This window comes from Mercenaria mercenaria, chromosome 17 (assembly GCF_021730395.1).
Source record: "Mercenaria mercenaria strain notata chromosome 17, MADL_Memer_1, whole genome shotgun sequence".
Taxonomy (NCBI): domain Eukaryota; kingdom Metazoa; phylum Mollusca; class Bivalvia; order Venerida; family Veneridae; genus Mercenaria; species Mercenaria mercenaria.
Window position 1 is genome coordinate 15338208 of NC_069377.1, and position 17135 is coordinate 15355342.

The 17135-nt window shown below is 36.4% G+C and overlaps 1 protein-coding gene across 8 annotated transcripts; it reads right to left on the reverse strand.

Moving 5' to 3' along the window:
- Window positions 1–3426: 3426 nt before the first annotated feature.
- LOC128550313 (uncharacterized) lies at window positions 3427–10658 on the reverse strand. 8 transcript variants are annotated; one of them, XM_053529125.1, is made up of 5 exons: window positions 10550–10658; window positions 8977–9129; window positions 8499–8590; window positions 5648–5751; window positions 3427–5392 (listed from the first exon to the last, which is right to left on the reverse strand). In XM_053529125.1, exon 5 carries the CDS (start codon window positions 4986–4988, stop codon window positions 3804–3806), a length of 1185 nt encoding a protein of 394 aa, XP_053385100.1. In that variant the 5' UTR covers window positions 4989–5392; window positions 5648–5751; window positions 8499–8590; window positions 8977–9129; window positions 10550–10658; the 3' UTR covers window positions 3427–3803. The 8 variants fall into 6 exon arrangements, with proteins under 8 accessions (XP_053385100.1, XP_053385105.1, XP_053385102.1 ...); XM_053529127.1 differs by lacking the exon at window positions 10550–10658 and adding an exon at window positions 10462–10541; XM_053529132.1 differs by lacking the exon at window positions 10550–10658 and adding an exon at window positions 10358–10534 and having other exon boundaries at window positions 3427–4956.
- Window positions 10659–17135: the final 6477 nt, after the last annotated feature.

Sequence of the window (17135 nt, forward strand, 5' to 3'; positions counted from 1 at the left end):
AGTAGCGTCTCTGACGTCTTAAGCATCAATCTTATTTCGCTGAATTTTGTACCATTGAGTAGCATTTTCTAAATGCAAAGTGACAATTATTTTGTATTTTTCATTTTTATGACATTCAGAGCGCAGGAAAGGAAAAATGCCGAGAGCATTCGGAACTGGGCGTTACACGAAAAGTGACGTCAGGGGCCATGTTTGTGACACAATAGCAAAAAACTCGAAGAATATGGCGACAAAGTAAAATCGGAACCTAATCCCATATATCCTGAATTTTGTATAGTATAAATTTCAGGACGAAATTCGGAAAAAAAAATTGGGGCGCATTCCACCTTAAGGTATTCTGCACGTTTGATCAACTGAAAGTGATGTCGTAACGTCATTTATCCGGAAAACGTAGAATAAAGTCTGGATTCGGAAATGAAAATAATTTTATAAATCAATCGAAACGTGAGAGTAAGCTTATAACAATGACATTGTTGCTATATTTCTAAAGTCAAAATAGGATATTAAAACATTTGACACGTTAAAAATCAAAATAAGGTCTTAAAATAGTGTAAAATGTCTAGTTCACTTTAATTATAGTCAAATATTTCAAAAATAAGCACTCGGGCCTATACATTTTATACCCCCAAATTATAGGCCATTTGTTTATACATGTGTGAGAAGTTTCATCAAATTTACATTGTAGAAAAAATTCTGTTCGCGAAAATGTTATTAGAGTTATGATTTTCCAATGGACTCTCATTAAGAAATATTGCTTGAGGTCCAAATTTTTCAAATCAGTCTAGCAAAAAATCAAGTACACGACCCTATCTTTTTTATTTGCTGAATTTTCTAGGTATATTCTTAAGTCTTGAAAAACCAATGTTTAATGAAATTCTACATTGTAGAAAAAATTTCGATCCAAACGTGCAGAACTACTTTAAGGCTTGCAATATCTAACTACTGCAAGTAAGGATCGATACATGATGTTCACTCATCTACAAAATAGGTTTAGAACCGCTACAAGTACTTCAATTCGATGTGGCGTACCTAGGCAAGCCATTCTTACCCGCTTGAGCGCGAACCCAGTAAGGCCCAGGTATCCCACCTAGGTCAGGTAATTAATGTTCTTAATCTTAACTTTCAGCGGCTCGTTGCAAAACGACAATTTGCGTCGGCCCCTTGCACAGATAAAGGGTATTGTTTAGCGACAAGTCCCTTTTCAGTCTTAGCGTTACTAATAACAGGGTACGCGTTTACTGTCTCTGAGGTGTACGTTTTGCTGACAATTGCTTGTCTGAGCTGAATCGATTCTGTATTACGCTTTAGAGTCGGTAAATTGGGAAGCGGGATGGGCTGTGGTGCTGAAAAGCAGATCTGATCCTCATTCATTACCATCTAAATGTCCAGTGTTATACTGACGACGTTCTCCATTCATTGGTGGTTCTGTTCCTGTACCAGAATGCATGATAATGCAAGGCCACATACTACTTGGCTGACGCAAACTTACCTCGCCAGGCCTAACGTCAACGGGATTCAATGGTCGGCTTACTGGACATGAATCCAATCGAGCACATGGGGGACCTTCTTGGATGGACAGCAAGAATTTCCTTTCATTATCAACATTCGTGGCCTTAGAAAAGCCCTTGTCAAGAATGGAATGCCATTACAATTTACGTCATTTTGGCGTGATGTATAGTCGTTGCGATCAAGAATCACTGCTTTGGTTCATAGAAAAGATGAATACATTCAGCATTGAACAAATAACAAAAGAATCAAACACATTTTACAGTAAACAAATCAAGAAAATAACACAGACAATAGACAGTTCTTAAATTACCAAGTTTTGGCTTAACCCTTAGTCATTTTTGTGGAAAAATCCACCTTTTGTATCTTTGATTATGACGAAACACGCTGCAATGTGACGTGTAGGCATATAAATATCATCTGATGTTTATATCTTCTTACAAGACTTGCCTTAAAAATAGTAAAACCCAAGTTAACATTTTCATTTTTAGGACGAGAAAGAAGTCCGGTACTTCTTGTAAAAATTTGTCCGCCTGACAACACATTATCTCGTCTGTCATGAACACATAAAGATTACAAAAGTATTTAGTGCTATGAAGTAGCCATTGATGATTTTTAAAGTTACAAATATGTTTATTGCATACAACAAATCTGTGTGCTTATGAGAAAACTCTACCGGTCATCTAGATCTTTTGCTATTTTTATGTCCCTGTCGGGGAACGTTGAGCAGGAAAATGTACGGTATGGATTTAAATGATTAGTTTGCTCTCTCATCGTCTAGATTAGAAATATAGACAGCTACAAGTAAAACGTAGATTTATTTTTTCAGAAATTTAGGTATGCTTTCTTTTTGAGCTCTGATTTGCTATTAATTCTTTCTTAAGTAATTTATTTCTTATGTACCGCTATAACAGTATATTTCCACGTCGCTAAATCGAGACCTGTATCGTAGTTGACTAATTTTTGAACAATGAAAGACGTTATGATTTTTTCATGTCTTAGTCATTCTTGGTCCAAGGTTTAGGCCAAACACTTGCTTAGTTTAATTTCGTAATTAAACATAACATAGGTGATACGTGAATACCAAACTTATAGAACTTTAACTCCAAAAAGCTAGACTCAATGTTATTGTTGTTATATTTGCTTTAATAAGATCAAGTAGTGCAGTTAAGACTTAGCCTTTTATTTCAAGAGAAAATCTCAAACAACACCAATCATAGAGTGTATAGATTGTTTCACATGGAAATTGAACAGCATATAAAACATGTGTATTACTCCACACATCAACTGTCAGTTTACAAATAGATACATCGGAATTCCGGAAAACAGCTGCATAAAGGGGCCTCTCTTCGGACAGTTCAGCGCATTTAAAAACTCACCATTTTCAAGGAACTAATACATATCTTCGTTTCGATACATTTGCAATAATGTCCCAGCCCGAGTGCTGAATTTCATGTAACTCGGTTGAACGTAGTTTTCAGCAATTGTTTATTTTTATGTCTTTAAAAATGGTATCAATTTTAAGGGGGACAACTTTTTGAGAATATATTAAGTATCCATCGCACGGAACAGTACGACAGAACATGTAATGGTCAGGTAGATTGTTGGTAAAGATGTTGTTCGTTTATCAAATATTTCTGTATTTTAAAGATATGCTCCTAAACCGTAATGCCATTTTTTCGCTTAAGCCGGTGCTAGAGGACGTGAAGGGTACGTACATTTTATTACCACTCATGAACAGACTGTCAAACAGAGTCTGATCAATATTATGATGATTGGTTGTATTCTAAGCTACCAAATGATCTTCTATTGGATCTTTTTGTAACTGGCCTAGGTGTTGCAAATCATACATATAGTAAGACGACCACTAGGCTAAATCATAATTTGATTTGCAAAAGACTGGAACAATTCCTTAATGGCTGAGCTAGGGTAAGAGATTTATTGACTATAGAAAGTTTAACAAGACATTCAAATTGAAAATCTAATAAATATATTATTGATATCTTGCAAAGTTATGCTAGCAGACGTGAAAATCATCTTAGAATTATTGTAATGTTTCATTTTTTACACTCGCCCTCAGACCAATAAAGAAAGAAACTTGATATGTATATCTTATTCTCATACACGGAATACATACTAGTAAAATTTGAAAATATTTACAACATTAAAAATTTTATATCTTTTACAAATGTACAAATGAGAAAATCATAAATTAAAACACACAAAAACGTTCATTGTATAATAATTCTCTAGGAAGAGTTTTCAATCTTTAACATGTCAATATAAGTTTATGTTTCCTAAACACTGATGCCCTGTGTTGCATTTGATGCTGTACTTTCCGAAAATGTTGAAGCCGGGGTAGATTTTAAGATATTCTGGTGGCTAGAAATAAAAAATGATTTTGTGTCCGGTTCATTTTCCAGGCCTGATATTCGCCCCTTGCTGTACATATTACATTTTACAATGTTTTTAGGGCAGTCGCAGTGCGTGTATGCAACGCAGTGGGCATCCTTAAGGCAAAGTAGATGGCATTCTTCCAAGCTTGCATTTTTGTCTCTATCATTTTCGTAGCCTCGCGGTACTCCGACAATAGCTGTATTGTTAAACTCAATCTGCGACCTAAGTTTTTCTGGAAATATGTTGCTTTGCCAAATCGAGTCTTCAGTTTCCGTATGCTCTGCGTAAGTTTGATACTCTATTTCACTATACATGTAACACGTATTGTATGAATAACTGTCAACTGTGCAAATATGGCAAAACGTTACTGCTACACACTGAATTTCGTCCAGACATTTCTCGATGCATTTCGTACTCAGAGCAACCTGCATTTCTTTATAATGACCAAATAACCTGGTTTTAACAAGCTCAATTCCTGCAACCAGACTGTCACATGATTCAATCTTTCCTTGCCTTAGAAGATATAGACAATACTCGTGTTTCTTGGTCTCTATGTTATTACGAATACGTTCGTAGTTTACATTCAGATTTTTCATGTACCTATCAGTAAACAGAAGCTCTATCGACGATAATTCATATGCTGTTGGCACTGGGCTGGCTTTCACCTCCGATGCCCATACCATAGCATCACCATTTGCAGGTGGTGCTGCGCCAACGGTTATTGTTTTGGTTTCGACTGATTTCGAGAAATTGGACGCGGCTTGTCTTTGCTCGGAATCTAGATTGAAACTGGCGCCTACACTAAACAAACCTGAGTAGCTTGCTTGGACAGCAACATTTACACCACTTTTCCTTTCGCTTTCGTACTTAGAAGACGACATTTTATGTTCGTATGTATATCTTGCCCCAAATGTAACTTCAGTTGGAAAGTGTGTCCCGTATGTCTCAAAAAATTCGAAGTACAGTTTGGGATCCAAATCCGTTTCATTCAGTTTGTGAATCCATTTGATAAAGACGCTATCAAATTTCGGAACCTCTTCTGTTATCAGCTTACTGAAATAATAGTTACAATTAGCAGAAGACATAATATAGACTGATTCACCAGACGATATTTCTGACGATGATTCCTTGTATCCTGTACTTGCAGAGAAACTCACTCCTCATCCACCTCCGCTAACACTAGCGGAAACTGACAATGCCTTTGAAAACTCATATTTCGTTTGTATTACTATTGATGAAAACGAAGTTACACAAGAGACATCCGGGATAATCATAAGGCCACGTGGTACACTGTACCGGCAATCGGCGGTCATGCCACCAGAAGTGTAATCGTGCCGAAATATTGGGTACGTGAAGCCAGGATCGTGGCGATTTGCAAGCGGGAAGCCTTTTAGTACATTATAGCCTAGTAGAGAATAGCCAACGTCTGGAAAATATTCTTTATTTCTGAACCCTTGACAATTATTTAGCCGGTAGTCTTGACCCATACCTAAGACAAATTTGAAGAATTATTCATAAATGATAGAGTTAGACATTTTGATAGATATTCATAATATATGTAAATGCGTAAATCCCAAAGTGAATGGAATACAAAAGCAAATGTATTTTATATTAAACATGAAATAACACTTTTCTCTGTATACTTTACGGAACTTCAGAAAACGTGCAGTAGATATAGCTTATGCTCTTATAACCCTTAATGCCGCAACCTATATTCATTTATACTTCCGCAAAGTGTTCTGACCTGCGCCTCCAACGTTCTGAGCGCCGAATGGTAAACTTCCCCCTGAAACGCCCGACATCGCTGCCTTTGGAGAAGAAACTGCGGTTACGAGAGATTGTAATGCACTGAAAAAAATATAAAGTAAAATGAAAATTATTTTGCAAAACAATTGTTTACATCTTTTATGTCAATAATCATCTGGAGCCAGTATTGTTGTATTACTTGTCCTTTTGGATCATGTAGCTCATTTAGTATTTCTGTTTAGCAGAATTCCGCTGAAGCCAGTGTTGGAATGGTGAGGGGTATTGCCTCTCATGAACCAATTCAATCAAACAGTTTTCTTTTATTTCGCTTATTTGCTTTCTCAGAACGTCATTTCATTCTCTTTTTTACAGAAATGAAAGATGTTTGTTAACATGGCAAAAAGGTTCTACAAGATAGGAAGTCGTGCAGAATACATTTTGTTAATGTTGGCCCAGGGTCAACCCGGAACAATGAGATCGAACGCTAATAAGACGACAGTACTTGGTACATGCTCAATATCTACTATTATCCAAATCAGGTTGAGCACAGGACTATGAAAAACGCAAGAAGTCGCGAGTTCGATCCCTGCGCAACTCAAATGTAACCCGTAGACATTGTGCGAGGCCCATTATAGAAATAATACCAAATGTGTATGATTACGGTACATATTCCTTGTACAGACTTCAAATTTAGTTTATCCCTTCAAAGTATTCACCCATGACTTCCACGCACTTAAGCAGTTGAGAAATCCAAAAGATAATCACTGTAGAGCAGTCTCCCCTTTGTATGGTCTTAAAAACTGAAAAACACCACTCCCAAGTGCTTTATTCGATAAATATTTGTGCCAGACTCGTTTTCAGCCTTTGAAAGAGGTAAAAGTCACAAACACTTAAATCTTGTGAATGAGAGGAATGATTGATTTGTGTCACCTTTTCATCGCTCAAAAACTTTTGAAAGATGGCACTTTAGTGAGCCGCTGCATTGTCATGGATCAACTGGAGACCGCAAAGACCAGTCCTTGGACGCATTTTTGTATTTTTGTTTAACAGTTTTCAGTACTTTATGTCAATTTTTCAGTCCAGTAACTGACTTTCCTAACGTTGTAAGAATTTGTACAACACATACCCATTGAACTAAAGAATATGGGATGCAAAACCTTTCTAATTTTTTATTTCTTTTTGCATTTACTGGTCTACGGTCACCTTTTTGCAGCTACTGTCTGTTGTCAACGCGACACTTCGGCTCAGAAAAGTATATCCAGGGTCCAGCTCCTGTTAAGAGCTGTAACATTTTGGGATCATCTAAATTTGAAAACTTTTTCAAGATTTTTTTACCTCTTTGAATGTCAGCGTTGTTTGATCGAGTTCATTTTCAATTATCCGTTATAATACTTGTTGAAAGATGTGTTAACACCTCTTTAGCGCGATAATCTCTTTTTACACACATTAACCTTCCTGTTAAAACATTCCCTGAACACGACGAATACTAAGTTTTATGCTGTAGAATTGGAAATCAGTAACAAGAGGGTCATTGATCCTAAAGCACTCACCTGTGTACAATGCTTCAAGTCTGATTGTATAGAGTACAGAGTTAGGTTTCTTCTATGTTAGCCTATATTATATACATGTCACACACACTTTTGAACCTAGGGCAATAATTTGAATAATAATGACACACATTACAAATCTCAAGGCTCTAACTATTATGGATTCAGAGAAGAAAAGTGACCACACCCCCTGGCAGCCATGTTTTTGACGAATCGGAAAAAAATTGAACAATCTTGGTAGAGGGTCACACAAGAACCATTTGTGCAAAATTAATTTAAAATCGGGCAGGCAGTTTCACACAAGAAGACTTTTTAAAGTTTTCACTATATACATATAGGGAAAGGCGACCACGCCATCTGGCGGCCATGTTTTTTGACGAATCAAAATAACTTGAACAATCTTGGTAGGTCATACAAGGACTATTGGTATAAAATTATTCTAAAATCGGATAAGCAGTTTCATACAGAGAATATTTTTAAAGTTTCATCTATACACATATGGGGAAAAGTGACCACGCCCTCTGGCGTTTTTTTTTGACGAACCGTTATGTTTTGAACAATCTTGGTATAGGGTAACATAGGAACCATTTGTGTGAAATTATTTTAAAATCAGACCATCGGTTTAGGAGAAGATGTCGTTTGATTTTTTTTCTATTTTTAGCTCTGGCAGCATCTATGTGCAACAAAGTGGAACCTTTTAGCAAATGTGGTAGAGGACCACCCAAGGAACATCATGGCCAAGATTATCAAAATCCAGTCAAAATCCAAGTTTTGGAGGAGATGTCGTTTAAACACAAATGTTGACGACGGACGACTTGACACACGGACACAGCGTGATCACAATACCTCACCATGAGCACTTCGTGCTCAGGTGAGCTAAAATAGTAAAACCGTTTTGCTCCTACCTTTTAGCCATGTTGTTTCACCAAGATCTAACCGTCGCAAATATGAACTCAACAGTCAGCGAAACTGCGTGTTAGATATTATGTGTGAGTTAGAATATTACTTTATATCCTCTGGTATTGTCTTCTATAGAAATTGTAAATGAGATAGTACAACTGAAGTTTTGCGAACACAGCCAATAAAAGAAATTGCAATTTGATACACATATGGGCACACTATGTTATGTGTATATTTCTTTAATTTGAATAAGACTTTGCGAGTGTCGGGTTAGAAATGGCCGTGTAGGCCGCCTTATTAAGTTCTTCTTCGGAGAAAACAAAGCGTGTGAATCACCTGTTTACATTGTACTGCTTAATTCATGAAACTCACAGCACAAAAGAAGTAATCAATTCTTATAACCTTTCTTGACGTTTCTCGGTCACCAGATACACAGTTAGCACACAGGTAGCCACTAGGACAATCACCAAAGCTTTCAGTAGCGTCTTTTTAACCTACAAATAATTGTTGAAATCACCGAAGGCAACAAAGTTCTCATAACAGAAGGGTCCAAACTTGGACTTTCTGTTCATTTCTTACTCTATGTCGCACTTCTGCTCTATGGAATAAGAAAACACTTCCCTCTATTTTGATTCAAATCAGTGTTTAGCTCATCATCAACCATAAACGAATTTAGTCATGAGCTAAATCATGTGGGTTTTTTGCTCTAGTACTTTCTGTTATCTTACTTTTACGAACATTAACTTTTATACTTATATTATTTGTGAAAAAACAAACATGTTTGTTGAATCTACACATAAATGCAAAAGCAACATACAAAATGATACACTTATTACAATGTTTTAGGAGCATTCAATAGGTACAATAAAAATATCCTTACAAATGTTGTACATATTGTATTGCACGAAGGCGTTCTGTTTATAACATTTCTGGTATCTGTGCCTGCCGTACGTTTCAACTCTTCGATCTCCTCTTGTAGTTTAATATTCTGTTCATAAAGTGCAGCTGGGTGTGTTCCTCCTGTTGCCATTTTCTATTCAATATTAGATATGAATTACAAATCAATTTTAGATAAGGGGCCTCAATGGCGGAGTGGTTAAGGTCCCTGAATTAAAATCACTTGCCCCTCACCGCTTACTCAGTGCGTTGAATTCTCATGTCAGGAAGCCATTCACTCGTAACGAAATAATGCACGGAGTGGCATCTTGGGTCCTCCACCATTAGTCAAAGCTGGAAAGTCGCCATATGACTTATACTTTTGTCGGTTCGACGTTAAACCTAACAAAAAAGTAAGATAACATGATACTCTGTGGTATAAAGTGTCTGCATTTGAGTTTATTTATGAACACGTCAATAACATCCCCCAGAATATTGCAATACTGAGCAAACAATATCTTGATTTGCAGACTTTTTTCACAAAACTTCTTCAATCTGTTTTGTAAGGTTAGGAGGCACTGCGACACAATTTATTTATTTTTTTTAGCTTTTGATGGTGGAGGATAATCCCAGTTGGGCCTTCGGCCATTGTTTAATACAAAGGTGCGCCTTGGTAGAGAACCACCGACTTTCCGTAAGCCTGCTGGAGTTTTGAACCAACATCAGTGACAAACAAGTGGTGCGAAGCCGACGACGTTAATAAGGTCACGAAGGCCGCTATTAAATTTGATCAGGTTTTGTCACCATGTATCTAAAACTGAACTCGACTGTTTTTCGGGTAAATCAGATCCTTCGACTTCTTTCTAGGTTCAAAAATTCTGAAAAATGCCTATAACTGTTGCTTTAACTTTGCTTCGTAAAAAAAAGTTATTAACATCTTAATCCAGGACTACATAAGATGGAATAAAGGAAGATTTTTTTTTAATTCCTACTGTCTCAGAAATAGTATTTCTCTTGTTATAAAGACACACGTAGTTTAAACAGATGACTTAGAGATGAAGACCCTTTGCAGTGTCTATGATTTTGCTTACCAGACTTGTAAATTCCATGTAAGGATAAAACATAGAATTTGCTATAAATTATTATATTCCAGTTCTCACATTTTTGACGTCAAACAATAAAAGTGGCGGATTTGGAAAATTCTTTCCTGACTTCGCAAGGAGTTATATAATTATTGATAGTGTAAGACTTAATACGAGAAAACGACGACCCTCTCTCCCCCCCCCCCCCCCCCCCCCCCCGCCTCTCTCTCTCTCTCTCTCTCCCTCTCTCTCTCTCTCTCTCTCTCTCTCTCTCTCTGCTCTATGCATATAGAATGTAAATACCTTAAGGACTCCTCTACCTATTTCCCTTTTTACAATTTTTTCTTATCATTTACCATTTATATAGCATGTTATTTAATAAAGAAAATATGTAGACCCGAACGCACAATGAATTTACACGGAAATTAATCCTGTATGTCCGATCCAGATAAAAATCCCTAACTCTAAATTTGTGATTGAATTTCTTTCTCAAACCTTGGACTATTTGAAGAACGTCACATGTACAACTTCCTGAAAGCATGATTGACAAGTAAAATACCCAGTATTACTTAGATTATTGCTCACCGATAGGTTTTCGATTTGTGGGAAAATACTTTGTACGTATTGATAACTAATATCTCAGGACCCTCCAGCTGTTTTTCATATATCTGTAAATTATTTGCAAATACATTTTTATCACAACAAGAACGATAACATTGATAAGTCGATGTGTCATATTTATGATAGAGGTCGCGTTCTATCAAACGTTTCAATAAACGATTGAGGTATCATAACTCCGCTCATGATAATTGAAACCAAGTTTAGAGAAGACGTTTATAAAAAAAACTTATTGTGACAATTCTGTTATCTATTTTTGGCTACGTGAAATTGGTAGATAACTTCCAAAGGCAAGAAGTTGATAATGAAAGAGACCTTGAATCTCTTGGTAGTTTTATTGGTAGTCCTTTAAATTATTTTTAAACTACTGACAAAATAAGGTGCACTCTAATCCCGCATACTAGTATATATAATATGTACATATACATACATACATACAACACATTTATCCAATGTGAAAAAATATAAAAATTTATAAGTGGAAGGTCTTTATAGAAGATCGATATTGTTCAAGAGGTTACAAATATAACAATGCTTCAACCCTTACGCAAAATTGGTTAGTCGATGTCTAATATAGAGACGATAGTTGTTATTCAAAGACAATTTCAAATATCGGACCATGTGTAACAGGTAAGTCAGCTAAGACAGGTAGACTACTTAGGGCGTCTTCGGACGGAATGTTCTTGACCCGAGAACATGTTCGTGAAGTTTTGGCGCCTGTTCCGTTAGAAAAAAGCACGCTCGAACGCCAAGAACATGATCCGAGAACACTGTTCGCGGGTCGAAATTTTGCACCACTTTTTACGGGAAGCACCAGGAACACGGTTCCAGGACACTCAACAAAACTGCGGCGAAAAAAAGTTCTGCACTGATGTTTTGTTATTGTTTCTTGTGGCGAAATGATTGGCCCAGCCATCTCGAATGTTCTTGATTACACGTTCTTGGCGTTTGGGCGACTCAAATTAAGAACACGTTTTTCCAATATCTCGCACTGACATTCGAGTTATCAAGACCTTCGGCCCGAAGACACTTAAAGATTATTGTAACTATTCGAAATAAACTTGTTCAGAGATAATTCTTATTGATAATGTCATTGATGACCTTGAAAGATCCTCTTATAGATTTCATTGATCATTCAACACAAATGTAACAAACATAAACATTTCTCTTATTACTTAATATGCATTGATCGGAATTAATTTTTTGTCTAATGTACTGACGGTCTATGGTTTTCCGATTAGTATGATTGTATATGAAATAATTACAAAAATATCATTACCTATTATCAAATGTTTACAACGCCACTAATTTAGTACTAGGCATTGACATTCAATAATCCTCTCCACTATAATAAGTATGTTACATTATAGGTAGGGCGGATGAAAGCTGAAAGCACATTCCCAGATGTATTTGAATACCCATAAAAATCGTCAATAATAACATTCCTAGCTACAGTTCGGGTACCGCTCAGTTAAAATCGACAAAAGTCAGGCATTATCCTTTTTGATTTGCTAATCTTTCCATAATACTGTGTTTTGGAACCATTTTTGGTTTATGATAGAATTATACTACGTGTATTTCTGTTGTCGTTTCTTTTTTCTAAAAGAACAAAATTAAGGGGTTCATTAATTTTGAAATAAACCTATTATAAAATCTCTATTTTGGTTTAAATGCAGTCACACGATTAATTACAAAACGTCGTACTTCCATCTAGAAATTGAATCCGTGGCATCTACTTAATAAGTGCTATGAAAATTATGTTCATGAAACCCATTACATTTAAAGTTAATTGCTTCAGATTCCTTGGGACTGCCAAAATGTGTTTTAGGAATATCTGTACATCAGAATTGGGCAGGAAATTTATTTTTCCATTCATAAATTACAAAATCGATTACTAATAGTTAGAGGAAGTTAAACTTAACAAAATGCAGCACAGCACGTACACATTAAAAGTTAAATGTGTCATAGTAAAGCGACAGTCTTGTAAAATATTGCCATGTTCATAAAACAAAACATTTTATCTTCGTAGCGCGGTCAACTTTACAGCCACTTCAGCAAAAAAAAATGTTATCATTTTTTTTTCCAGCTCTCCTTATTGTTTAGAGATGCGGCTAGGAACAATTTTCCATTTTAATCAAGCAGACGAACACATAAAAGAATTGAAATGAGAGGATCAGATCTGTGCTTAAAATCAAAATGTAGTCATGCGAGCATTTAGATCTTGAATAAAAGCAATACTTCAGAATGAAAACCTCGAAATTTCAAATAAAAGTGCCACTTTCATTGTTCAGTACCACTTGATACTGTCCAATTAGCATAGAAACAAGTTCATGTGCTCTGAAATATTCAAAGAAAGAAGATGTTTTTTCAAAGAGTTTTGATGAGAAAAAATATATTTCATTTCCGGATGAAGATTTATTCTGTCAGTCATTGATGCTCGAATTGGTATCCTCTTTTCTTCAGAAATTTCATTTAATCTAACCAAATTTTCTATCACGTTTAGAGATATCTAAAATTGGACATCGGTATTTAAAGAAGCATAAGTGAAACTATTTTATTTTATTTTCGGAATTGTTTACCTTTTACATTTATTTCTCAGAAAACCCTCATTAAAGACAATTTACGTAGTTCCATTTCGAAGTCATATATAAAAGTAGAGAAATTCGCGATTAGCTAGCTGAAGCCAACCAATGTCAGTTTTCTGGCCAAAAATGTCACTTCATGTGCAAGTGTTTATTTATTTATTTTTTCGAGTGTTTAACAAGAGTGCAGCAAATGTTTTAATGTACAAAAGGTAAAATAAGCACTACTTCATCTAAAATGCCACGAATTGAACAACACCGTCGTGATTTCTTGTCTATATCATACAAATACGGGCTTTGATTGGCAACAGATTTTGCGAAATTGTCACCTCATGCGCGAAAATTTGATCCAAAGTCAAACAAAAATCTAAAAATAGATCAAACAAAAATCTAAAAATAAGTCTTTGTTTTGTGTCCAAATGTCATAATACGTGATTACAAATAGAATTATGTAATTCCGCTCTGTCTGTCATTTTGGTTTATTTGTAAACTGCTGTAGTGTTTGGGGGAAGAATCTGATTGTATCGCAACTGACATATTATGCCAAAGATTAATAAGAAAGGAATTAGATCTTAAATTACCACATTTCATTGCCGTGATAGCATGAAATATGATGTTAAGACATTCAATAATAGCAATAGCACAGTGTTTCTAAGGAAACCTTGATCTGCTTTATTAGCCTAATCCTAAAAGTCAGTCAATGCGAATGAGCTTGCTTACTAAGGCAAAGAGAAAGAACTCGTCCGTGTTTTTGAATCAAGATCGCCTCATAATATTTATCTTAAACATAATGTTCTGATATGAAAAGAGAAAAGTGACACGAACTAAACAAAGATAATAAAAAAACAGTTAACGCCACATCATTCAAAATGGAAATTCTGATACGTGTAACTGTATGCACGTACACACCGGCTGAAAACATGCATACATCAACGCAAAATATGCAGTGATAAAAACGCAGACTTAACAACACACACAAACATAAATGAAGAGGGAATACAGCGGACAGTACTTTGGCATGACAAAGTTTAAAATAGTTTACTGGCACCAAACTACTTCCTAGCAATACCATGTTCCTAATATAGAAGAGGGTGTTAACACAGATGAATCACTTTCATATGTACAGGCTGCAAAATGACATTATTAGTGCTTTTTATACATAAAGCTTCTAGCTTATTTACAATGTGCAAATATGGACAAGTTTGTCATTTTATATAATTTTGTATTTTGTAAGTAATAAAGCTGTTTAGCTTATGGGTACTGATTTAACATGTACGAGGGTCATCCAATAAGTTCTGATAATGGACTTATAGTGAACAAATTATAACAAATGGTGTCATACCTGTACTATATTCCTTCAAAGTATTGACCCCTGCTTCGGATTACCGCATTCTATCTCTTCGGAAAATCCGCGATTCCCGTTGCTAGGCAACCATCGGAGATGCTTCGCAGTTCCTTGGCCACGGCAACTTGCAAGTCTTCTAGATCATCGAAACGAACTCCCCGTAGCGGCATTTTTAATTTTGGGAACAGGTCATAGTCACATGGACTTAAGTCTGGAGAATACGGCGGATGCGATAATATTTCCCATTTATATTCCCTAATTAGTGACGTCACCGGGTCTAATTTACGCGGTGTCGTGTTGTCATGAATCAACACTACTCCCGCATAGCTGGCCTCAATTTCTCTTGCAAAAATTTTGCATAATACGTTCCGTTAACTGTCTGTCCAAGGGGAATATAGTCTGTGGCCAATAACCCACCATTATCATATGCCAACTGTTTCAGATTTCCCTGTTTTCGTCGGAATTTTGCAGGCCTTGGTGACCCAGGAGTGTGCCATTCGGAAGATTGCGATTTCAATTCAGGTTCATAGCTTCGTAACCACGTCTCATCTATTGCAACAATACGATTTAGGAACCTATCACCTTCATCTTCATACCGCTTTAAGTGTTTTTTTCTGCAACTACTACCCTGTTCGTCATTTGGTCCCGAATCAAGTGATGAGGGACCCACCTCGCGGAAACCCGCCGCATTTTCAAATGCCTCGTTAATATCGTATGAACTGATCCATGAGCAATTCCAACACCCTCATCTAACTCCTCACATGTATAACGTCTATCTTCATCCAAAAGTTTCTTTACTTTTTCAACATGAAACTTGTCTGTAGCCTCGATCGGTCGTCCGCTGCGGGGGTCATTGAAAATGTCAAAATTTCCTTCGGCAAAACGTCTTATCCACATATAAACTGTATTAAATGACACTGCAGATCCACCACAAGCTTCTGATAAATTTTCATGGATTTTCTTTCCTGTTTTCCCTCTCAAAAACTCAATTTTTATGTACGCACGCTGTTCAGCTTGACTTACCGCGGCCATGACGCTAAAGCGACGTCTAAATGACGTCACATCGTGATAACGTCATATGACGCACATGCACATATTCGGCGTCAATTAATAGCGAAATAGTTAATGGCCATGCGTGCCATGTTTCATTACTTTGCGATATAAGATGAAAAAGATATGGGACCATTATCAGAACTTATTGGATTACCCTCGTATATTAACAAAGCGTGATATGCTACAATTGAAACTGACAATGCAGTACAACTATTCATGCCACATTGGGCTCGTCTAAGCAGACGCAATTATCACAGATTTAGCTTATCTAATTACCAACAGTCTACGCATCCTGCTAGACCATGATTAATTTGACACATTATTTATACAAAAGCAGCTGGGTCTTTACTCTTGTTTGTGCTCATTATTGTCTCCCGCTCAGTGTTGTCACTATCTCTGATCCTTTGGGATGTTGCAGTTCATCAAGTGGTCATATTCATGATAATGCAATTTATAAGAAGATCCTTTGGAAGCATAGAATGCAGCCAGACAAATTAATAACAGACTCTGTTAGGTAATGAGATGTATTGAAATGTGCAACACCTCTCACGCCCCTAAAACCAGCTGAAGAGGAATTCTATTATAGTAAAGCTGAATATATTACACTGAGCCCAATACATAATACGGCTGTTCAAGCCATGCGAGTGGTATTGCACTTTTCATGACCTCCCATGAACAGACTTAATTAAACTGACTCTGCTACTGTTTTGTTTAGTTACGTTCTGTACTTTCAAAGGAACTGATCTTATAGATTAATTAGCCGTAATCATAGTCAAGAAAATCGTACAATTGGATTAAATTAACATTCAGTTAAGTTTTCTGTAGCAACAATGTCTCGATTTAAAGTATCGAACTTTAGGTAAATCTTCCAGGACAAATACATGAATACCAATCTCAAAGTTGTAGTGCACCATAGTGTCCAAAAGATAATAGGTAAAAAGCACTAAAAACACATCCTCAGAGCCACACATTTGCAAAGTAAGCCCACAACAAAAAGAAGCTGTAACGAAAAAAATATTACAGACGGGTTGCTTCAAAAATCAAACAAATACATATAAATTTATGCCAAATATAGATAGAGGAGGATGGGGAGTGGTAATGGGTAGAAAAGTGGGTGGGGGAGGAGGTTGAAGGGGAAAGTAGAACAAGGATGAAAATACAAAGGGAATGCTACGTTCCTTAATCACAGTTACACTACAACGTAAACCACAATAGCGCAGTCATTCATGTACCAAACATAAACATAAACCACACCCAACTAACTAACATAGAAAAACAGACAAGTAAGATACAACAACACCGTATGGCACCGCTTCAGACACACAACACACAAGCACACAAACGCACACCTATAAGCAGGAAAAAACAATCATGTACCGTTTTGGATTCCGGCAGCCAAAAAAGAAGGGGGCCACGTAAAAACTAACTAATAGTAAAGGGGGAGGGGATGCAAAAACACGGGGGAGCGCAAATGCAAGGGGAA

Excerpts from the sequence above, each read along its gene's own strand:
- LOC128550313 (XM_053529125.1), bottom strand. The coding sequence starts at position 4,988 with ATGTCTTCTGCTAATTGTAACTATTATTTCAGTAAGCTGATAACAGAA.